The 26,336-nt window shown below is 35.7% G+C and overlaps 1 protein-coding gene across 1 annotated transcript in view; it reads right to left on the minus strand.

Moving 5' to 3' along the window:
• The window catches only part of mdfic (MyoD family inhibitor domain containing), a 34,063-nt gene extending 10,681 nt beyond the window's left edge, over positions 1-23,382 (minus strand). The window contains exons 1-4 of the mRNA XM_056456042.1: positions 23,162-23,382; positions 22,749-22,909; positions 20,103-20,237; positions 1,276-1,569 (exon numbers count right to left, since the gene is read on the minus strand). Of these exons, the coding sequence (XP_056312017.1) occupies positions 1,276-1,569; positions 20,103-20,237; positions 22,749-22,842 (523 nt within the window). The 5' untranslated portion in view covers positions 22,843-22,909; positions 23,162-23,382. The remainder of the gene's footprint in view (positions 1-1,275; positions 1,570-20,102; positions 20,238-22,748; positions 22,910-23,161) is intronic.
• Positions 23,383-26,336: the final 2,954 nt, after the last annotated feature.

Raw genomic sequence — 26,336 nt, forward strand, 5'->3', positions numbered from 1 at the left:
CGGGTGGCTAGTGGCTGGGATGCACAAGAAAGGAAACCAAAAAGCCACATCCTTACATCCTTTTTTATTTACAATCTCTTCACTGCTGCTATACGGCACTCATTTTCGCATGTGTTGTTATTCTGCTCTGACGTGACAAGCGCAAGTGCATGGTTTCCTTGACCATGAGCTTTGCGCTCACGGTACCCTGGCGTCTCTCGTAACTAGGCGACCATCAAGCGTTTTCTCAGAGGACGACAAAGGGACAAACCGTTGCTACAGCTCCGATGCAAGTTCATGGAGAAAAGTAAAAAGCGCTGCAGTGTTTGTCTGAGGTAATTAGTCTGCCATACTTACTGAAATGTGTATAGTCTATACACAGTGTGAAGCAGATTGGTTAGTTCTGCTTTCATGAATCTTGGTGCGCTCTGGGCATTCGGAAAAGGTTCTATGTTTTCAACTAGGTACGGCTGGAAAATCTTTGCGCGTCACGTGTGTACCGCTTGCACAACATGTGCGCGTCGCTCCAAAGTGCACGCCGTGCAAGTCGCGCATCTCCATTGGAAATGACAAACCTACAGCCTAAGCTTATTGGCATTGCTTCCAAGGCGTGCGCTCAGCAGCCACATTTTAATAAAACTAAAGCGCTTCATACAGAGTCTTTTTTATTTTATTTTATTTCTTTATAATCGATATTGACAATGGTGTTCGGTCAATTAATATTAATACCGATTTTAATCGCCCAGCCCTAGTTTCTCAAATGCAACATGAATAGAGCGTGGGTGATAGAGCAGATCCTCCCGATTTAAAAAAAACAGCCAATAGTGTTTCGCTTTTAAATCACAGCTCTGCCAGTGAGAGTGGTTGAGCAGTGCATGTCAAATACTAGAATGCATTTAATTGGTCAGAAGATTAGATGAGAAACTGAAATACGAGATGACATGGAAAAAAAAAAATAATTGATTGGCAGTGACAAACTGCAAGCTTTGGATATTTTTATGAGTTTTATATTAAGTTTGTTTCTGTTTTGGAGCACTCTAGCTAACAGATATCCTTAAAACTAACATCTAAAATGTTTTATTTTAATTTCACGGAACCCTTAACTTAAATATTGGCTTGATTGGACCACTTTAAATCACCATATGAGCCATAATCCTTAATAAATATATATATTTATTCTGGCGTACGATGACTTTAAGAATGCTTCTATGCAAAGTTTTATAAATGAGACCCCAGATCTTTAAGTACACATGCATGTTTTTGTGTGAGTGTATGTTTGTGTGAGATGATATGTACCCTCTGGGGTGGAGCCGGGTTTATGGGAACCCGTAGAGCTGCTTTTGCTCCTCCTGCTGCTGTCGCTGTTGACCGACAGGCTGGAGCGAAGCTTTTTCTGCACACGGTGAGAGACAGGTGATGGGAGCTTCCTGGGTTCTGAGGTGTGGACGGATGGAGGAGGCTGTGTGATCCCACATGGTGTGCCATGGCCGTTACTTAGCACCGTGTGAAGGCCGTTCTGTTGCCTGGAAGGCTGTGCATTGACAGGATGCTGCAGAGATGTTGCAGGCTGGGGTAAAGGCTGAGGCTGAGCTGTAAAAAGAGACACAGATCAGTAATTGTTTGTTCAGACTAGAGAACTTAACAGCTCTACACCAAGTCATTAGCTTTTTACAGCTTTTATGATCATTTAAAATGTGAAACAGAAAAAAACACACTTTGTGAAAAATATATGAATATATGTTAATAAATATCAACAAGTTTACACAAGACCCTCAAAGGCTCCATCATGCCAAGTTTAAACTATCCTGTATATTCTGGAATCCATTCCAATTCATGGGTGGAGCTAAAGAATTGTATTGGTACACTGGAATCTAATTTGGCACACTTTGTTCAATGCAACTCTCTGATTGGTGGAATTATCTGCACAGCATAAAGGTTAATGTAGCATTTTCTGAATGTGTTCTACTATTTACATGGTTGATTTATTTATTCCTTTAAAAAAAAGTGGTTTGACTTTTAAAGTTTTCAGTAGGGATGCAATGAAATCAATATTCTGGGCCAAAACTGAAAATTCGGGATGTGCTTAACTGAACACTTGAAACTTCATTCATTCATTTTCTTTTTGGCTTAGTTCCTTTATTAATCAGGGGTCGCCACAACAGAATGAACTGCCAACTTATCCAGCATATGTTTTACGCAGCGAATACCCTTCCAGCTGCAACCCATCACTGGGAAACATCCATACACACTCACAGGGGTTCTGCAGGTTTCACAGAGTTAAATTTAAGACTTTAAGACATTTTTAATACTATTATGACTGAAATTTTAGACTCAAAGCGCTTAAGCCCAAGGAATTTTTTTTAAATGGCCCAAACGGAAAAGATTTCTATTTGCCCTATCAAAAAATGTTTAATAATACATTTAATAATACATTAATAATTAAAAAAATTAATATTTTAGATTTAAAAACATTTTAAATAGTGTGTAAAACAAGCAAGCTACACTTTTTTTTCAACATAAACTTTCTTAAAAAAGAAAAATGATTTAAAAGTTTTAAAAACTATAATAAACTAAATCTACAGGGAGAACTTTAAAATATATATATTTTAAGGAAATAATTAAACATTTTAAATTAAAGTTTAAAGTTATTGAGATGGATTGTTGATGCAATTTATGAACAAAAGAAAATTAGGACCTGTAGACCTACAACACAAAATTTCAGTAAATTTAAGACTTTTTAAGGTCTAAAATTTGGATTTTGAGATTTAAGACATTTTAAGACTTTAAGACCCTGCAGAAACCCTGCACTCATTCACACCCATATACTACGGACAATTCAGCTTAAACAATTCACCTATAGCACATGTCTTTGGACTTGTGGGGTAAACCGGAGCACACGAAGGAAACCCACGCCAACACAGAAAGAACATGCAAACTCCACACATAAATGCCTACTGACCCAGCTGAGGCTCGAACCAGCGACCTTCTTGCTGTGAGGCGATTGTGCTACCCACTGCACCACCACTTAAAACTTAATATACTTTAATGTAATAAATAATTATTACAAAGTAATCTTGCATAAACTTTTTAATATTTACTTAAATTATTCTACTTTTAAAAATCACAAGCCAATAAAATAAACATATTTTACTGAGTCGAGAGGAAACATTTACATATTTTTGTTATTAATTGTTTTGATTCAAAAATCATATCTATTTTTTCTCTTAAAACTGTATTCTAAACATTTCTTCTTCTGCTGAGATTTACAGTTGTTAGATTTACAACATGACAAGTCATCTAGTTCTCCCAAAAGACATGGAAGCACTATGATTCATGAATGCAACCAGCACAGAGAACTTGCAGTCTTCATGCACATCACACATACATGAGGTGTCTGTGTGTGTGGCCTGAACCAACAGACTCTATCTGATGCAAAAATAGTAATGGCAAAGTGAGTAAGTGACACTAGCAGGGAGTTTTATGCATTCTCCTTCAGGAAATGCACCTCATGTTTATTGGGCTCCTTTGAATTATTCATCATCATTCTGAATTTACTGGATTTTTTTTTTCTTGCCTTCATAAAACAACCACTGCATTTTGTCTGGTGTGTTGTAAGGCACAAACATATGATCTTCCAAGAAACCATGTGAAATGAGTTCTCTCTTAATTACTTTTTTCTTTAGGTGGGAGGTCCAGTCTGACTGTGCCATTATTGTTAACAAGAGAAGGAAACCAGTCGGCCTCTTTATAACAACATATCACCCTGGGAAGACGCTGACGTGAATGTAAAATAACACAATTAAAAACAGGCCATGGCAGCCTCATCAGCCAGCTGTCCATCTGCATGTACACTCCAGGCAGCAAACAGGAGCGCTCGCACTGTCAAGCACATGTAGGGACTGAACAGGATGCTCTAAGGGCTATCAATAGGCTTTATTTATTTAATCATCATTCAGTTCATTTAAGCATATTTTATAAACTTCTTCCAAGAGTAATGGTAAAAAAAAAAAAAAAGCTTGTCACCAGAACAACTGTTTTGAGTACTTAAATCTAAATGATTCTGTTTTTTATTATTGAAATTATTCTGTCTCTGACTTTTTTTTGTATTTTTTAAGCACACATTATCTGAATGTAATGTATGACACTACACTATGTTAGAAACCTTTTTTTAATGTGTTTTAACTTGTAAACCATTCAATTTATCATAAAGAAAACACTGAAGTCTTTTCAACCCCTCACTCACTTAATCCCTTGTCTTTTTAACCTATATTTTATGCAATTCATTAAAACACTGCGATCATAGTGTATACCAGGCTAAAAGATTCAGCAGTTATCATGCCATGAAAATTTGATGCCTGATTAAAGCCAAACAGAAAAATAGAGAAAAATTACTAAAACTGATGAAAGCAGTTAAAATGAATGCCTAAAATACAATAAAAATAACGAGAAGATTAAAATATCAACAATTAATTTACATTAGGCATTTTTGTTGCTTCTCGTACTTACTTCTTTAGCATCAGTTGGAGTATGAATGGAAAAGCTGTGCATTTAACGTTCACTTTGTCTTTTAGAATACATTTGCTTTGAGACACTTAGTATTAGGGATGCACAATATATCGTTTCAGCATCAATATCACAATTAATAATAATTTTATAGATTATTATTGAGTTTGTTAATTTTATGGATAATAATCAACCAGGAAACACAGTTCAGAGCATGTGATTTGTGGAGTTATCGCAAAGTTTAACCCTAGCAGTGAAATATTTTTATTTGAATGTGTTAAGACCTGTGACTGTGTAAGATTTCAAGCAAATTTAAACCAAGAAGCTATTGAGTTTGAAGCTTTGACATACATCAATGGTATTTAATTATTTATACAATGAAGACTCTACAGTGTTATTTTACATACGATTATTGCATTTCTGTACCTGAACACTGTTAGATTCCACAGAAAACGGTAAAACATGAATTATTTCAATTGTATATTTGTTTTCTTGTATTCATTTATAGTTCTAATATTTTATGCATGATTCATTTACCTAGAAAATTATCCCAATTATTCTAAAACTTTGAATTCTTTCCAAATAGAGTCATAAGTCAAAGTTGTGAAATTATATTGATATCGCAGACAGACATTGCAATATATATATATATATATATATATATATATATATATATATATATATATTTTTTTTTTTTTTTTTTTTTTTTTTTCTTCTAATATCATGCAGCCCTAGTATAAATACTGTCTGTATATGTAAAAGTTAGTAATCTGTTTTGTTTAAGTGGCACTTTACTCTCCAATTCAACAACTTCCCAATGTCACTACTTGCTTGGTGATCACCTTGTGTACTAAAGCTTTCAGAATGTATAAAAGCAACAGCAGTTATAACAAAGCAATAATATATTAAATGGTGTTTCTACTAGGGCTGTGCAATTAATCGAAAATTCAGTTTAGATTTCGATTTTGGCTTCTAATGATTATGAAAAAACAATATTCATATACCACATCCTTTGCAGTTGTCCACATTTGTTGCTCTGCAAAGCTCAGTTTCACGTGAAAATTTATAAAAACATGTACTGTAGTGTAATTTTTGCATCATGGGATGGGCATTATTGATTGATGTGCATTCGTATCATTCATGTTTTTAAATGCGTGAAAGAGATATCATGCTGTTGTGTGCATGCACTCAGCCTCAGAGACGAGCAGAGCACAAACATCTAAAGTCATCTTAACGTGAGCGCTTTAATAGTCAAATACATGCAAATTTGTGTCAAAACGCTGTGTTTAGTGATTATTTATATTTACCCTCATTTGTGTAATAAACAACCGAGTTGAGAATCAAAAGACATGTGAAAGTGAAACTGTCAGAAATCAGAACAGTGCTGCTCTTAAAGTGACAGCACGCAATATTCCTGCTACCGACTGTTTTTATCATTAATTAAACAACAAAAGGACAAAAATCACTCATTGCTCATGACTGATGGACTTTTTTTAAATATATATATATATATAGTTGAAGTCAGAATTATTAGCCCTCCTGAATTATTAGCGACCCTTTTCCCCCCAATTTCTGTTCAATGGAAAGAAGATGCGTTTCTTCAACACATTTCTAGACATAATAAGTTTAATAACTCATTTCTAATTTTTTTTTTCTTTGTTATGATGAGAGCACATAATATTTTACTAGATATTTTTAAGATACAAGCATTCAGCTTAAAGTGCAATTTAAAGGCTTAATTAGGATAATAAGGCAAGTTAAGGTATTTAGGCAAGTCATTGTATAAAACAGTAGGTTCTTCTGCAGACAATCAAAAAATATATATTGCATAAGGGGGCTAATAATATTGACCTTAAAATGGGTTTCAAAATATTTAAACCTGCTTTAATTCTAGCCAAAATAAAACAAATAAGACTTTCTCCAGAAGAAAAAATATTATAGGAAATACTGTGAAAGAATCCTTGCTCTGTTAAACATAATTTAGGAAATATTTATAAAAATAAAATTCACAGGAGGGCGAATAATTTTGACTTCAACTGTATATCATTTTGAATAATCGTGATTCCAATTATGACCAAAGTAATCGTAATAATGATTTTTCCCATAATCGAACAGCCCTAATTTGTACATCAGGTCATACCACTTGGACCAGCCCAAATGTTAAGTGTATTGCTCTAGGGCACAGCAGTGCTGGTTTATAGATCCCTTTGTTGTACCATCTTGAACCAGACCTGATCTTTAACCACAACATTACATTACCTTTGGCTTTGCCAGACAGCCTCAAAAGCAGCCCAGTAAAGGAACGCATTGCACATGCATCTTGCAACACGTTGCCAGAACAACAAAAAAAGACAATGTTGTGGGCATCTGGTGCACACTGATAGGATCACACGTGCCCGATGAAAGCCCAAAGGCCAACGCAACCCAAAAGAAAAGTTCCCTCCTCAATGAAATATAAATGCTGCCTTCAACTCGAGGTATGATATGTAATAAAAATTGAATAGGCGCACTAAGCGCAAAAACAAGCATTGTCTCGCAAACGGTGATTGTACACAATCTGACAGGCTGCATTAAAACACCATGTTATGGTGCGGATGGGAGGGAGGGAGAAGAAAAAAAAAAAAGAAAACAGTCCAAATTGGTCTTCTAACCGCTCTGCTTCCAACATATCAACAACTGTTGAGAGTGTACATTTGTAGTTGAATAATACATGGTATTCCTCTACACACTCTGTCAAACACATCACAGGCAAACAGGGGGTGAGTGCTTCTTGACTGTCTAAGCAGCATCCCAATTTGGTCCCCTGGATCTGACAGCCTCAAATATCCTGGGAGCATTTTTAAAAGGCCAGTGTTTGATGGATTCATGAAGAACACACAAATATAATTGCCATTTGTCACCGCGTGTTCGGCGCACGCCCTACGCGGGGACGGCGAGCTGGGACACCCAGGAGAGACGCTGCACCATCGTGGCGGCGTCGCTTTCTATGTAAAACTGTGGATAAACACCCCTTTTGCCTTGGTGTCACAGAAAATAGCTCCGCTGGAAGAATTCGAAATTGTACCCCAAAGACGTGGAAGCAGAGCATGGCGGACCTCCCAAGAACGAATATGTATGAACGTCAACGGCGTGGAGGGGCATAAACAAGACGGCGAAAATTTGGTCAAGCAGGAGGGATGTCGGAAAGGAGGTGAGACGGGGCAGGATGTTCTCTCATTTGCGCTTCTCTCTATGGAGACTGAAAGGTAAAGAGAAAAAGAAAAAATAGAAAAGTAGGTCCCTGTTTTTTTTGCGGCTCCAGGCCTTTTAATATTTCATCCGGAGAGTGGAGCTGTTTGCTGTGCCCCATTAGGATGCCCATCAAACGGAACATACATTAATTCACTTGTCAACTCATGTCATGCAGCTAAACAGCCCCCATCCATTTCTTATCATCATCTGCTAATGGATAACAATCATTACCTGTACAAAAGAGTTGGTCAGCGGGGGAAAAAAAACCCGCAAAGTACTACTGGTCGACGATGAGAATGTGAGGGTCAAAAAACAGCTGAAGTTCAACTGATTACATTTGTGAAAATTTCTCTTTAACCGGTGTGAATTTTGCTTTTCTGGATGTTTCCTTTAAATGGGTTGACTGAAGGTACTTCTGACAAGAATAATATGCAATTCTTTGAGGCTAAATTGACAATGTGGTAGTGCAAATGTTTCACATTAGCTGTTACTACAAACGACACAATCTGTGTGACAGCTAATAACAAATCTCAGATTTTTGAAGGATATCTTTTTACAAACACATTTTTGAAATATATAAAACTTATCATTTTAAAACAATAATAACAACACTTTAGTTTTACTATTAACTAGGGATGCTCTAATATCATGAACCAGAGAAAGAAAGTTCTGCGTTTTTGAAGCTGACTGGAATTTCTTAGATAAAAAAAAAACTTTGAACATGAATATTTAATAATATAACTTCTTGTAATATGCTTATTGCAATAAATGGTAGTTTACAGGCCTATTTCCTTTCAGTCAAGAAGTATTAGATTTATAGGTGTGCATTTTAAAGTTCTTATGGATCAAACATGCGCTCCAAACTTTTTTCTTGATAGGGACACGTTGAATCCTTCTTTCATCATTTGCAATGTTTACAAATTGCATTTTGTAATGTTTCTTGCCAATTTCTATATCTGTTTTTTTATTATTTTCTGTGGCGGTTCATTCCACTGTGGAGACCCCTGATAAATAAGGGACCAAGCCGAAGTTAAATGAATGAAGAAATGATTTTCTGTAAAGCTGCCTCTGGCCATGACATGTTCACACCTAAAGGTTTATAAGAGACGTGTATTATATGCAGTATCCTTCATTTATTCTCTTAGGTAGGGGGAGATCTTCTCTTCAGGTTCATACTTTGAGGGAAAATGTGCTTAAAACATTATAAAGCCTAAAGCATTAGAATTGGTATTTCGTATCGGCCAATCATCATGACAAGGAATCGGTACTCTGTATCGGCTGCAAAAATACTGATCGGTGCATCCCAACTATTAACTAGTGGCTTATTATTAGCCTATTATTAAGATATTGACTGTTTATTAGTACTTATAAAGCACATATTTTGAAAGATCTTATTCTTCCTATTCATCATCCTTCCCACCATCTATATCACAATGTGTAAATGCGCAATATTCACGTCACAAGATCTGTAATGTGCAGTCAGGATTACAGTTAATAATCTATAATACAGGTACAATTGTCATTTCTGTTTAATCATAAAATTGTGAACGTTTGTCAGTTATGTGTGTTTTTAAGGCCTGTAAGCATTTAAGTGTGTTTAAAGCTTTTGGACACAAGGAAAAAATACATTTTGTAGCTTTAACAAAATACAGTTTATTTAATTATGTATATAGTGAAGACTTTAGAACTTTATTGTATATTTGATTATTTTATATCTGTACCTGAACGGTTTGACTCCATCATTGCTCTACTGTATTTATCTATGCTGGTAATTAGTCTATTCTATTTACTGCAGATGCACTTATAAATGTATTAAATATTTAAAATTAGAGCTATTAAAAAAAAAAAAAACGCAACATAAAAATAAATCGCAGGAAATAAAAATATTGCAATGTAAGTTTTTACAACATCATGCAGCCCTATCACCTATCCAAAACCTAAACCCAAATATTAGCAGTGTGACCAAAATTAAATATATCAAATCATTTTAAAATAAAAATTTAGTATTATTATCATTATTATTAGTAGTAGTAGTAAAACACAAATTTTCCAATATCCAAATCAAAACTTTTTTTTTTCCAAACAACAATCTTTGAAAACTTCTAATAAAAAAAAATTAAAATATAATCCTTGAGACTTGGGCTTCTGTATTAGAATTTGTTTAGCTCTGTGTGTATAATATGAATGCAACACAAATAACTGTTTAATGCTCCATGGGCCCGTCTCTCTGATTGAAATGCTAATTTGCAAATGTGCACTGACCTACCAAGAGAGTTCCCACCATCTCCCAAAACAGCCCGGGGTGGCATTTCTCCTAACAAACACCTATGGCAAGCTTACACCTTTCAATCCAAAGCAATACACTCTCTCAGTTCAAAATGAAGTCCCCGTATTTATAGAAACAAAACCATGGGAATTTGGTTGGAGGGAAGGAAAGTAGAATGAATATTATTAAAAAGGGCTGGGATGAAGAAAAAAAAAAAAGAAAACCTCCAGCATATTAAAAATCGTTTATGACTTGACCTTCCGACTCTGTGGCAAGGTCTTACTTGCCAAGAAAAGAATTTTAATTTTCACTTAGATGATCTACTGCCCGAGCTCAATCCATTTTGTAAACAAGAAGGTAAAATAAAATGTACAACGAAAGGTGAAAGTTGCACCAGCCAAACCCAGAACTTTATAGTATGTCTTATATGCACAACAGCCATGTATATTTTTCAGTTATTTCAACTTTCATCCAATTTGTGCATTTAATACATTTATTTGAGACTCCTATGTGTCTTGATCACAGTAATTGCCCTGTTCTTGGAAGGCGACCCAAATGTCACATGCCAGAACTATTTTAACTCTATTACTGCACCTCCTCCGGTTTGCTGGCACCCTACAATATCTAATTTCTGAGAGACACCGCGGCTCACATCTTATTTTATACTCATTTCGAGCAGAAGATGAATAGGTAGTCACTATAACTCAGCTTTTTTAGTGCTACGGCACACTTTTAATTCTTTCTGACAATCATTTAAATTTGGCTGTTGGAATGAAACCTGCCGTATAGATGTGACACCTGAGAAGGCGTTTAATATTCCAGGGCCACCCTCTTTCACAGTCATTCACTGTCTGTCCTGCTCTCGCTCGCCTATTCTTTCACTCCATCTCTCTGTAACAATGACAAGCCGAGCCGGGCGTCAGGGATTTACTAATTTCAAATTTAGTAATTTGGCTGCTGATTGAGTGGGGGGTGGGGGGGGGGGGGAAAAAAAATAACCCCTTCGGACCTTGTTCTGCTTAATTACATTTTATAAGGCAGCCGGCAACTCCAAAGACAAGAAGGGAGATTGGGAAGGCTTGAGCTTTTCATCAATTATACTTTCATTTCAAATCTGCATTTACGCTATAGAGCATGGTCGCCATCAAAATCATTAAAACCCTCCAGAAATGTGTGTGATAGTGCGGGACAGGGACAACCTATAAGAAGCCAGGATATGCAAAACTACATATTTTTCAAATGAATATAAACGGACTAAATGATCTTAGGTTTATTAAGCAATACTGGACTTGCTTGATTATAAATAGACAATTCACTATAGACATCTTAATCCTACAGTGTGTATTGTATGTTTTTGCTTTCAAAAACCATGAATAGAAAAAAAAGCAATACATTTTAAAAGCAGAAACAATTCATGAAATACATTTGAACAAGTTTGAATAGTCTGCTAAACTTCATGTGTTGTCTTAAAATCCTTAAAATATCAGCGAGAAATGCAGTCTTTCATAAACGTTTTAAGTTTTAATGCAGCAAATTAAATAAATACCAAAGATGAGACCACATCAAATTAAATCTACAAAGCGATTTTATAAAAATCATATTAAAACGCATTTTAAATGTATAAATGACATTATGAAAATAAAATGTGAAAATAAAGGTGAAATAATAGTCCAATATCATTCAGAGTAAATATAGAAGAGAAAAAGAAAACATGCCATTTCTGAAATGCACATTATATTTTTTTATATTTGTATACAATTAGACACTTGAATGGCAGCATTGTGGCTCAGTGGTTAGCACTGTTGCTTCACAGGAAGAAGGTTGCTGGTTCGAGTCCCGGCTGGGCCAGTTTGCGCTTCTGTGTGGAGCTTGTATGTTCTCCCCCGGCTTCCGGGTGCTCTGGCTTCCCACACAGCCCAAAAACATGCAGCATAGGTGAATTAGATTAACTAAATTGCCTGTAGTGTGTGAATGAAAGAGTCTATCGGGTGTTACCCAATACTGAATTGGGGCTAGAAGGGCATCCGCTGCGTAAAACAGATAAGCTGGAATAGTTGGTGGTTCATTCAGCTGTGGCGACCCCTGATAATTAGGGACTATGCCAAAATACAATAAATGAATGAATAAACTCTTGACGAATGGTTACAGCCTAGAGGTTTGACGGACAGTGGCAAAGTATAAACATTTAAAAATTACAATTCATGTGTTCAGGGCTGCACTGTGATCATGTCAAATGTTTATCAAGTTATGATTATTGATTTATATAGTGATTATAATAACGGTTGTTCAATAACTAAACAATCCATATTAAATATATTATTTATTGTCACATCAGCATCTTACGGCTATTTCATAGCAAACTGGATATACATAAAAATATTACATGATAAAAACAAATTGGTATTACAATAAGTTGCATAGACAAATCGTCACCTAAGAATTAGAAGGTTCTATCTGACATATTTGTCAAAATTGAGTTATCAACATATTCTTATTAAATGACAACTTATTTACATTATATGATGTTTAAGTTGTTTACATTTTAAGACTTTTTATTTAAAAACAAAAAAGGTTTTATCTACAAAGTCGAACTCTAGCTTGGCTCTATAAGGTTCTTTCTGTGAGCCAATTAGCAATTTTAATGCACGCACGAGAACCAATTAGGATTAGCTTTCTTTGTCATTTCGCTGGACTGCGGAAAACACCAGAAAGACAAAAATCACACAAAACCAGAGTCGGCTAAATAATGCCGCACCACACAAAATTGAGATGTATGTAAATGTGATGAGAAGCATTTCTTGACATTGAGATTCATTCATTCATTCATTTTCTTTTCGGCTCAGTCCCTTTATTAATCTGGGGTCGCCACAGCGGAATGAACCGCTAATTTATCCAGCATATGTTTTACACAGCGGATACCCTTGCAGCTGTAACCCCCCACTGGGAAACACCCATACACACATACACTATGGCCAATTTTAGCTCATCCAATTCACCTTTACCACATGTCTTTGGACTTGTGGGGGAAACCGGGGCACCCGGAGCAAACCCACACCGTGGCTCGAACCAGCGAACTTCTTGCTGCGAGGCGATCATGCAACCCACTGCACCACCACGTCGACGACATTGAGATGAAATGTTAAATTTTATATTGTTGAAAAATAAATTAATATTAAAAAATGTATATATTAACTGTGAAATATATTAATTTGTTTACATATAGTCAGTGAAACACTTTTCAGTTTTTAATAAACTCATTTGGTCAGTGTGTGTTCCTTTTAAAGTCTTGTGTAATATAATATAATAAATGTAATATTAAGCCTTGAAGGGCAAATACTTAATGTAATTCATGGGGCATACAATTCAACAAATATAATTCAATATATCATATAAAGCACAAAATTTTAATAAATTTTAACATCTAAAATTAATAAAATTAACATCTGCATTGGAAAAAAATATTTTGTTATATCCTTGTTTGCTTAATTTGAACAAGAAAAAAATATTCATCCTAAAACATAAAATAAATGCTATAAAAAAGCAAAAATTTAACTCTCAAGCATCAACACATTGTTACCACCATGAACAACATATTGTTAACACCAAATTATGTATTTTTTTATTGTATTTCTTGAAAATTAATGCTTCAATCAATGATCTGCCAGATAGAAGCTTATAATTCCAAGTGGAAAATGACTTTTCAGAATTAGAAGGTTCTATCTGCATTTACCGTGTTTTTTTTACTCCAATTTGCAAATGTAAGAAAACTTTGAATTTTTATATTTAGAGAACCCTTAGGGTGCCTGTCATGTTAATGTATGAAAGAGAACCGTTACACACATGTTGTTTGCTATATGGAATGCAAAAGCTTTGAAGCTCAATATCTCAAAATCATTTACAACGCAGATAGAACCTTATAATTCTAAGGTGACGAAATATATAAATATAAATAAATAAAATTCACAAAAAATATATTTTAAGTAAATATGATTTTTCAGTTAAATTTTTGAAAAATAACTTAAGATTCTTCCTGGTGGTACCTTATTAAAAATGTCCATCAAAGTACTCTCCTTATAAAAATTATGTCTAATGGTATTCAATTTTCCACATTCCAACCAAATATGTTTGATGGTAAGAGCAGCTTGGCAGTAATTACATTTAGGCGGTGCTTCAGTATATTCAGTATATACAAATAAATCAACCTAGAATGTCCAATTTGACATCTACAATAGACAGTTTGTTCATGCCTGGTCTCAAATTTATAATTTGCAAAGTGTCTATATTAAATCTTAATAATGATACATGTATTTACAATTAAACTATACACTGCATTAAATTTTAATGGGAGTTGTTTTGTAAATCACTGTGACAAAGAGTCATTTTTACACATAAAAAAAACTATTCAACAGGACACATTCTAAATTACATGAGGAGAAAAATACACCTTTGATATTTCAATGCTTAAAAACCTCTTTTTGTCTTTGACCAAGTGCAATACAATTTATTAGTTCACACAATTCCTTTAGCACTGAACCAATGATGTTAGTGCTGTTAGCCACATGCTCTACTGACTGAGCAACAACTTGTTTTTGTTTCTCCTAAACAAGACCAAAACTGCAGTTTTCCTACTTTCACCTTATTTCAAAACCTAAAACAACATTCTCCCACCTTCCAAGGCCCTTCTGTCCTTTTCCATCACAGCAGAATGGAAGAATGCCATAAATGCAGAAGTTCTTCACAACTGTGCTTATAAAACGCACATCTTGCACAGATTTAGCACTTTTACACAGCTACCACATTTTCTCGAAAGATCAATTATGACGTGACTCAGACCGAGCCTGAGGGAGCTGCCAGACTTCATACGTCGAAGGGTGCTCCACCCTCCCTCCTGATGACTGCAAACAACACCAACAAAAAAACTCTGAAACACAGATGTGAAGAAACTGGGGGTGTATTTTCAGTTTCAGTTACATCGGTGACTCACAGATTCCACCAATATTAAAAAAAAAGGACTTGCATAAGAATCCAGAGGCAGAATGCATCTCTTGGCTGCCATACAGCAGAGAGCAAGCCTTATGGAGGGACAACTACAACCAGCCTGGAGGGTTTATTAAAAAAAATATATATATATATATATATATATATATACACCCCCATCTATGGACAAGGTTCCTTTATTTGCTCTGTTTCAATCTCAGCATTAACTGCACTTAATGTGACAGCTGTGGGTCACTGGACTCTGTCTTAGGGGTGCCAATCAAGACCTTAAGCTCGGGAATCAGACTAAAGGACAGGGGTGCTCGTCTGTTTCTGAGAGGCTTTTTAACGGGTGATGGCCGTATCGATTTTAGCCGTGGCGAGGAGCTCTGTCTGAATGGAGTGGGTCGGTGGCTCCCCAGTCACCCCCGAGTGATCAGAGGCCCGACAGAATGACCTAGCAGAGGTGCGGTGAACCTGCAAACATGCAGGGCAGGAGGGGAGCACATCACCAGAGATCCCTGTAATAGAAAAGGGGTTTAACCTTAATGTTGAAGCCAAAACCCTGTTAGGGGGGCAGTAATCCCTCCTGCTCAACTCTCATTTCGAGCGTTTTTCTAGCTGGAAAAGGCATGCAGCGTTGTGTTCAGGTTGCCAGCTCTCGAAGATGCATCGGTGTGCCGCTAATCAAAGCGTGGGCCTCAAATCTACATCTTATTAACAGACGGACGCCGCTTTCTAATTTATTATTCTTTGCATAGTTCAAACCCCATAATGCGCAATGAAATAACAGTGAGCTGATGGTCAATGAGAACAATCAGAAATGCTAATGGCGTGGTAAACCTATACCGCGCAGATGTGTAGATCACCTCTTATCTGAAGTCATTTAAATAATTTTTACACACATGAACCTCTAAAAGGGCTCCGGCACTTGCGAAGGACTCTAATTGAAATGCTGGGAATTTTTTTCCATATGAAATATGTCTACGGCAAGACAATGAGGAAATAATTAGCACAGAGGTAGAATCACAATGGCCATTTTAATCAACCCCTGCGCTAGCATTTCACCCTATTTATTCCAGTTTTGATTCCATGACCCACGGCTAAGTAATCACTTGAAAATTACTCCTCTGTTCTAATGGGCTCTTGCATCGGAGGAGCACGTGGTCTGAAAAAATTAGCATCTTGAATCAATCAACTCTTTACGGCCAAAATGATCGAAAGAAAGGCATTCTTCAAAAGTGAATGCAGGTGAAATGCATGCATAATCTCCTAGAAACATTGATTTGGATGATTACTAGCAAAGCCAAACGATTGGTCAACAACAAATACCTGATTCTGAACCTGACGTAAGATAATCACGAGTGAGATCACAAAATCCCAGGCGTGACAGAAAGGTCAGAATGATATGCATCCTAAATATGACTGACACCCAGGTTACTAATCAGTGATTAATCACTTCTAGGTCATTACATCATTACCTTGAAATTCATTCAGGCCAGAACAAGCTTTTCCATCACTCAGCTGTGAGACTCGCCACATCCCACACATTTGTGAAAATCTGTAATATGTCTGTTCCCTGTGACTGTACAGAGTTGTCTGCAATAGATCAGTACGCAATTAAAAGAAAAACCCGACAGTGATAGCTCAAGCAGAGTATGTTCAACCATCGTCCATTTTTTATCTACCCATACAAGTCAATGGACAATGCTGAATAAGTGAGATTCATCTTTAGACAGTAAATTCTGCTAGCAAATTAAAAATGATATATGATAAAACAAGATTAACTCTTGTAAAGTGGCCAGTCAAGTTGATTTTCTATCGATTTCCTGCTCTGGGTCCTAAATATCACATCATACTTCCCAATCCAATTAGTGCATTGCCTTACAGCCTTGCTCCATCCATACCAGACCAGACAGATTGTTATACATTGTATAGTTTAGTTTCCCATGCATTCTTGTGCAGATTTTAAGTCACTTATAATTATTGAAGACTCAAAAACGAGCCTGATAATGTGGAAAGCTTTCTTTGTGAGAACTGCAGTATCGACTTATCCATATAATTGTAAAATATCATAACAGTCTAACATAAATTGTCTATTTTAATATATTTCTGTCCAATTTCTAAAAAAGTTAAAACTATAAATGCCATTTTGATATGGTGAGACAGATTGCTGTACAGACAGTTGAAATGGCAGTGAATGCCATTATTCCTTCTAATGATAACAACACGAAAAACAAGAACAACTCATATTTCTAACTGTGGGAAAGGCATCAGTTAAACAGCTTGTAAACAAAAACTCACAAAGCATTACATTTACCTCAGTCAAGTCATTCAGTATCCATTAGTGATGCTGCGTGTACTTGTACTGAAAACATTATCAGCAATTATTTTATTTCAAATTAAATGTTAGCAGTGTTTCACACATGTTAATCTGGCAAAACATAAACACGGATTTAACATGAACGATCAAAGAGCTATAAACATCTCCCTCTTCATGCCATAAACAATTTTTTTCAAGTGACAACAGTAGTGAATCTTGGTATTTATAAGGGTGAAACAGGTAAAAAAATAAGGGTGAACAATCATTGGGGCCTTGTAATTCCTGTGATTCAGAAAACGCTGAGAAAAAAATATAATAATGTACAACAATGACTTAATCTATCGAAACGTTTGGGTAAACTTGAATACATGCAAGACTTCAACAAATATTTACACTATACAGTATATTAATTCTATTTTAATTTAAGCGGTTATACAGGTGCCTTAACTATATAATATACATGTTTAAATAAATCTGTGGTGAAAACCAGTTACACTATAAAATGCAAATTATTATATGAATGAACTGGAGTTGAAACAACTTTATAATTATATTATGGTGTTAATGTAAATCTGCCTTGTGAGTAATTTATACTGCATTTTTTGGTGTTTGTTGCGTGCCAATTATTACATATGAAAATGAATAGCAACTGAATTAAATAGTTTGGTCTCTGATGTTATTTGCAAGCTACGTATATAGTAAAGTGCAAGTCACTTTTGTCTTTTTTCCTGAAGAAAACTGTAATTATAACAGAACTTGAAGACAGAGACACAATCTGTTTGGCAAAGCACAATTATATTTTTAGCTCTCCTCCCGTTGAACCAAAAAAAAAAAAATAAATAAAAAACACATACTAAACCATGAATTGAAGAACCAAATTATTCACCAAACTGTCATTTGTGTTTAGCGTTACAGCCCTAATGTATTTCAAGAGTTCACACTTAGCTGATGATTCATCAAAAGCTTGTTTGGCATGCTGTCCCGGGACAGAGCCCCGAGCTCAAGGGATCCTCGAGCCCGAGGCTTCCTCCCGTTTGCAGAGCGAGAGGGGAGCCTGAGCTCGGTGGATCTCAGAACTCCCCGTCTGCAGTAGCTAAGGGAACACGTGAGGAAAAAGAAAGGGGGCTAGACAAATGTTTCATTGTTATGCATGATGTATATTTTTTGGATGGTGGGAGGAAACCGGAGAACCCGGGGAAAACCCACACAGACACGGGGAGAACATACAAACTCCTCACAGAAACACCTACCGACCTGGCAGGACCAGGGTTGGCAGTGTTCTTGCTGTGGGGCTAACAGTGCTAACCACTGGGCCTCCGTGCCGCCCGATCTAAGGTGATCTTCCAAACGAAGATAAAGTGGACTGAAAACTGTGGTTATTTATAGTAGCTTATTGCTCATATGATTGGATGATACTGATTAGCTTAATACGAGACCGGCTATGATAAATCATAAGCACGTGATCCTCTCGAAATTAGTTTATTAATAAACCTCACTTAAACACACACAAATAAAACATTAGATTCCGGATTCCTGTCAATACACTAGTTGATTGTGATTGGTATAAAAAAAAAATTGGTATAAACCCGTCATGAAAAGGATAAGCAAAGTAAAAGAGAAAAACTGGAAGAAGAAAGAAATATGCTATTTTTGTTGCACTAAACAGGATTCTTGCACGGTCCAGCAGATTTCCACAGAGCAGTACTTTGGGAAGTGGGTGTGTCAGGACTTTCCCTCCTCCAAAAAACAAGTGGTGAGAATTTTCCAATCACATCCTTTGTCTCAAATCTTTGTTTCCCTAATTATTTCCAACCGACCCAGTGATGAGTGAGATTTTCCATCACTTCACATCCATTTGAGCTCATTTGCATTAAACAATGCCCTGAGTTACTTCAACAAATGTGCTGATCCACCCTTGATCTAGCATGCGGAGCAACAACCTCCAAGATGTTATCAAGCTCCACATTTTAAGAGTACACAAACCCGTATGAGCAGAACAAGAAAGGTCTCTATGATGCAACAGCATGCTTTAGCAGGTAACAGAGCTCATATTTCAGTGCATTCAAGTTCTCAGCCGTGATTTCCAGATCCAGGCCAACCAAGGCCAAACCACAATGGGATATCCTTGCTCAGTAAGCTTTCGAGACTTTGGCAAGAGAACAACTGGAAGAACTTTACTGCATTCGCAAGGCACTGGTTCAAATTCAATACATTTTCTTTTAATCAACACTTAAACTAATGTCAAGACTCGGAGCTACTGCACCTATAGCAATGAAAATAAGTGCTTATACCGAGATTATACATTATCATAATGTCAAATCAAAGCTACTCCCAGGGGCAAAGATTATCAGAGTAGCTGTAAATACTCAAATCAATTATAATCACAGTAAATGTTTTAAAATCACATCAGTGTTTTCCAGATGTAAGCTTTAGTGGTGTATAACTGTAGAAAACGCTGACACAAGGTCGATGTGTCTGATAATCCAAATGAGATTGGATCGCAAACTCTTTAAAGTTTATGGTGAAAGTAACTCACTGGTAACAAGAAAATCTTTTATATAGAATCAGATCAGTTATCCATCACTGACTGATTAAAAAGGGACATTTTCCAATTCAACAAATCAGCAACGGGAACCGTTTTTCCATGTAGCCATATTTTAGCATCGGCTGCATTGGTTATAGGAAGTGAAAGCAATGAATCATTCTCATTCAAGCGAAGATGAAACTTGTGGTCAAAAATCGGGTAAACAAGAGCTACTGGAGCTTAGCCAATCATGTCGAGCATGTTCAGATTACAAGTCTCGCTCATTTGTCAACACTCACTTCTAACGAGATCATCCCGGGTGTGGTTTTCGCTGATCATGTGATCCTGTTTGTCTGAAGTCGGATCTCCTGGTACAGCGGTTTCGGATGTTTCCGTTGCATCTGAGGATTCATCAGCGCAGCGGTTGCATTTATCTGGACAATAATAAAGAAATAATAATAATAAAAAGAAGAAAACATAAGTCATCCTTTAAATGCTCTTTACGGCTGCCAAAACGTTACAAAAGGCCAATCCTGAGGTTCATATTGGCTTGCCTCAGAAACAGGAATAGAAAGACGAGCACTAATTTGCCAGATATAACAGATTCCTTTGGTGAACGGTTGCAAAACTGTGTGGGCGGACCAGGTAGGCCCGGGCCAGAACTCTGGATCTCATTTTCTCGATTGTGCTCCCGGGTACATGATACCTGCCAAGGTTTTTACAGCTATAAAGAGCACATTCATCTAAATTGGAAAATGGATGTGGGCAAAACCTGCCTGATAGGCATACAAAAAGATAGGCAACCTTTAAACACTGCACTTAAACTTATTCAGCTCCAATTCCACAGCACAAACGAGACACTATGGCTTTTTCAATGCGACTATAGAGGCAGCAAGTAACTGCTTATTTAGTATTGTCAAAGCAATCCTGTTACATAAACCTTTGCCTTTCCATCACTCAACTGAATGCTGGGAATAAAGCACGTGACTCAGCAAACAGAAGCCATGTTTTCGTTTTTGTTGAGCCTGGAGTGTTGGTTTATTTCTCTCTTTTTTCTCTCCTTTCTACAGCCCTCGTTACAGCGCATTATGGGACAAGATCAATACTATACAGTAGCTGTAGATAGAGAGATTGATATCGCTTCATCTGAGCTTGAGGCTGATGAATGGAAACCCTTTATTTCAGCCATGACTCTTCAAATGCACATACAGTACCGGCAGCCTTGTGATGCATCGGTGTATTTAGTGATTACAGTTTGAAATGAATTGCTCTATTCTCTGCGCATACACAGTCCCCGGGGAGGGAAACCCAGTCTTAACGGAGAGACTTTGAAGGCCCTACAAAAATCCATTTGTCACCAGAGCCTGTGATTGCTTACTTTGTCCTACTTTGCCATTTTTTGACAGTGCTATAATGATGCTTGGTATAAATAGGATGGTTAACGGTTCAGTGCTTAAGAAAAAAAAAAGAGAAGAAGAAGAAGAGGGGGGCTAAGCTTATTTTACATGTGATAATCTCACAAGCAACTAGAAAGTTAATTAAAAACTATAATTGGCAGTGGTTCCTGCTAATAGTTACCAAGGCGCTCCTTCAATCTTTATTGGAAAATAATGAAAACATTATCATGCCTACTGGCGCAACATACATATGGGGAATCTGTTTGCTAGTTGCTATTTATGCAAGTCTGTTACTGTTGGGTTCTGCAAGAATGGGACACCAAGTGAAATGAGACAAATAAGTTTCAAATGGATTACCTTTTCAAAATAAATCTAATTGGTTTATATGAAGAATCCATTTATATGACATAATGCTAATGAATATGTACATGCCATGCATGCTACTGAGTGCAACATTTAGATATGTAAATATGCAAGCTTTCATGTAAAAAACTAAATAAACTAAAAATGTATTTCAATCTGTTGATATGTTCAATGTTGATGTTGTAAATTATGTAATACAAATGATATTGTTTTGACTGTTTGCTTATGTTTATTTGACAACAAAGACTTCATAGATCTGGATATTAAAGGTTGCAATCCATTTTCTTTGCATGACACATTGGATTGACAGTTCTGTACAGAATAACTCTTCCTGGATTGTTAAACAAATGTATTATGCATGCGTTTCATGTGTAATTTAATGGATGAGATGCTTTTTTTACTTTTCTCAGGGGGAAAAAAAAGCAGGTTTTCATAAACAGCCTAACTTGGGGATTCTACGTTATAATTTACCTGAAATTTCCACCCGGAACCTGCTCAAATATAAACCAATTAATTAATTCAAAAACATTTTGCTGATTATCTGTCAAACTAAATTTTTTTAATGATATTGTTGTGATAGTTTGCTTATGTTTATTTGAGAATACAGACTATATAGATCTGAATATTAAAGGCTAAAATCCATTTTGCTTTGCATGACTTGCTTTTGCATTGGATTGACATTTCTATATTATGCATGTATTTCATGTGCAATTTAATGGACAAGATGCTTCTTTTCCTTTTCTCAGAGAAAAAAAGCATGCTTTTATAAACACTCTAGGAACTTGGGGATGCCATGTTATAATTTACCTGGAATTTCCACCATGAACCTGCTCAAATATAAACCAAATAATTAATTGGATATTTCTAAACCATTTTGCTGATTATCTGTCAAAAAAATTTAATTAAAATAAATGACTTCTTATAAACCTATAATTATAACACTGAAGCTATTTTAATATTTGTTTTAACACAAGGGGGGGGGGGGGGGGGCTGTCATGGCACCACAAAAACAAAAACTTTTACTTGCTGTCATTATTTTATCAGCGCTTGCTATGCAAAGAAAAACTACTAGATTGCCAGTTCACCAATGTACATCTAATTAACAAGTTTAACACTCCAAAATACACATCTTACACAATAAAACGGTACTTAACCACAGTACATATACAATATCACGTATCTCACCTGTTGATTTTGACAGAAGTGGGTTTGTCTCCTCTTCAAGTTGCTTTTTTGGCCCTTCAGGCCCCTCCGGAGGTAAAATAGTATCCGAGGACATGAGCCAGATGTTTAGATACTAAACACACTCAAAAACAACGATTCCCCACGGCAATCAGCGATCAAACCTGTAGGTAAATAACAAACTGTTGTCAAATCAATCGACAATTCGCTGCGTCAAAAATAAACAAACAACTCCAATATTTCCTTTAGAGTGACGTCATCTAGCGAAATGTCGTTAAACTTTGTGGAAAGTTTCGTTTTATGCATTTTCTCCTCAAAACGAAACCACAAACTCACTCATTAGACATCCTATTAACTTGTTAGGTCAACGATATTTGTTTGCCAAACAAGAGATCATTTGAAAGTTTGGTGATTACCTTTCAAACATGTCAACTCCCAAACGCGTTCTTTCGCATCATTTATTCAGGCAAAACTGCGTCCCGTTAGAAAAAATGTTACCTCGGCTGCCTTTTCGGGACAAAAAGTCCGTAAAAACGACGAGATCGTTCCCAAAATAATTCCAAAATCACTGTCAGACAGAAGCTGAATAAGGAGTTTTGTGTGTGAGAGTCCCGCGCGCTCGAGCTGCTGCTGCTGGAGAAACTTTGAGCTGAAACATTTTCATCACATCCGGATTCCGATGATCACAACCAGCTGCATTCAGATGTTCCAGCTGAAAGCGAACCGTGGTGTGAGACTGTTTACAAATCAGTCTGTCTGTCTGTCATACCAGACATGCAGGTATGTTTATCTAGCGAGCTGAAGGAGGATCTCACTTTCACTTCACACTTCTTTCAGTTAGTTTTGAGTTTGAAGCGTCAGAATTTTTTATTTAACGATAAATACAAGAGAGAAAGAGAAGGAAAATAAATAAATGAATAAATAAATAAAGCTTTTACTTTGATCTTAAAAAGTACCACCCTGGGCTTTTGCCTGATATTTAGTTAAAATATGTAAGTTAATAATAAAAAATATATATATATCAAACAAACAAATAAATAAATAAAAATGTAATGTAACTATAAATATAAATGAGAAAGAGAGAAAAAAAGAAATACATTTTTTACTTTCTTAAAGTCACCACCCCGGGCATTTGCATGATATTTATTTAACAATAGGCAAGTAAATATTAAACACAATTATAATAAAAAAATAAATAAAAAAAATGTGTTTACCTATGAGTCTTACCAAGTCATTTCTGACAATTCAGAGTTATGAAAATGATTATTTATGATAAACATTTCAATTTCAATAAATGTAAATAAATGTTGTTGCTGCTGTTGTTGTTGTTTTAAATAGCTAAATCTATATAAATCCACTATACAGAGACCCAAAAGTGACATTTGGAGACAAATATGCCAATAACCATCAATTCACATATTTGTGTCCATAACAAACTAATACATGTAATAACCATACTTCACTAAATTGTTCCCTTCTTTGTTTGTCTTCTATGTAAACCTGCACACAATCTAATATTTCATTCATAGAAATTCATTCAAAGAAATGAAAATTATATCTAGAATTAAAATGTAATTTGATTGTTTTGGTTAAAACAGCAAATGCTTTCATTTGATGTGATTGAAAACCAGTGATATTCCACCAAATAGTATTTACTAGAATATATTTCTATATCTAAAATTTATTCTATTAAAAAATCCACAAAAATATGGTCCACTTTTTTAAATTACACATTCTATTGTTTTAAACATTAAGTCAATGTCCACAAACTTAACTTCAATTATTATTATTATTATTATTATTATTATTATTATTATTATTATTATTATTATTATTATTATTATATGGGCTTGTGAAATGCAAATACAATGCAAGCCATTGAAGAAAACTGGATCTGGAAAATTCATAGAATATAGAAGCACACACATAGTTGAACGATCAAATTCTGCAAAGGATGATCCCTAAATTTATCACTGTGCCCTTAAGCAAGGCACTTATCCTCAGGCTAGGAGTTTTCCATAAAAGTGAGAACAACAAATTTCCCTTTGTGATTGCATCAGTTCTTACTCAGCCTCTGAAACCTTTAAACTCTCAGCTGTCTGAAATCTGCACGCATACATACACAAAGAGCCCTCGTTTGATTCAGTCCATTCTGGTGGTGGCCTTGCTGGTGGATAAAGCGTATGAGCATGGAAGTGATTGATGTGAAATATGCCCTCCTCATTGACTGAGTGAACTCCATTTTCTGCTCCTAATACAGAAATCACTCCAGGTCTGTGGCATAATGATTTACGATGAATCTGTGTCAATGTTGAACTCACAAACCCCACCTAATCCATCTTGCGGAGACCCTCCTCGCTGCAGAGAAATGCTGCATTCTCCATTTATAAGTGTTGAATCTATTACCCCGCTGATTGGTAATAACTTTCGGCCTTTGCGCCCCTTAGACAGTAATTACTCGGATACTGATGCTCTTTGAGACCTGGCACTAAAGCTAAAACTCTGCATCAGCAGGGCTTAAAGCTGACCCACCTTGCTTTCAAAGTTATCACTTAAGAAGTTACAAGTATATTTAAGGAGTAGTTCACCGGAAAATGAAAGTTCTGTCTTTTTTAGGCCTTGGGACCACTTTGTGTAAGGTACAGATGTAAATTAAACTGTTATTCAATGAGAATCATTCCCAAATGCAAGTCATATTGAACCTGCTGGAGTTTCATGGGTTACAGGTTTCTAACATTCTTCAAAACATCTCCTTTTGTATTCAAAATAAATTCTCATAAAGTTTTCATAAAAATATATTCATCAATGTTAAGCTGCTTGGACACAATCTACATTTTCAGAAGTGCTATAGAAAGAAAGATGAATCAATCGAATTGAATAAAGTTACAGATCCATTATTATGGAGTAACTTTTCATTTTTGGGTGAACTATCCCTTTAATGTCCTAATGACTTTTGGCATAAAAGAAAAATCTATACAAAAAAAAAAAAAAAAAAAAAAAGAAAAGTTACTCCATAATAATGGATCTACAACTTTGTAGATTGTAGATTACAAAATGTAGATTGTGTCCAAGCAGCTTAACATTGATTAATATATTTTTATTAAAACTTTATGAGAATTTATTTTAAATACAAAAGGAGATGTTTTGAAGAATGTATATATACCCATGCAACATATATCCGGATTTGTGCTCCAGGGCCAGAAATGTTCTATTCCTTTACAGGGTTTCTGCAGGTTTGTTCAAGTCAAATTTAAGACTTTTTAAAACCCTTTAAGACCATTATGAATTAAATTTTAGACTTATACAGGGCTAAACACTAAGGATTTTTTCTAATAGCACGGTTACTTCTGTAATAGTAGGTTCTGTATTAATGGAAGATCATGTAGAGGGATGTGTTGCTTTTCTTTCCCTGATTAGGGAATTTCATTTTGAGAATTGCTGTAAAAATGTCTAACAGCTGTTTTTGTATGTCTTTGCAATATAAAATTATATTAAAAAAACGGTTCGGCATGGATTATTGGTTATTGGGTCTCGGCTTGATTGGGTAGCCTTACATGCACATAGGAAAATTAAGACTTGTTTTAAATGATT

This window comes from Danio aesculapii, chromosome 4 (genome assembly GCF_903798145.1).
Source record: "Danio aesculapii chromosome 4, fDanAes4.1, whole genome shotgun sequence".
Taxonomy (NCBI): Eukaryota; Metazoa; Chordata; class Actinopteri; order Cypriniformes; family Danionidae; genus Danio; species Danio aesculapii.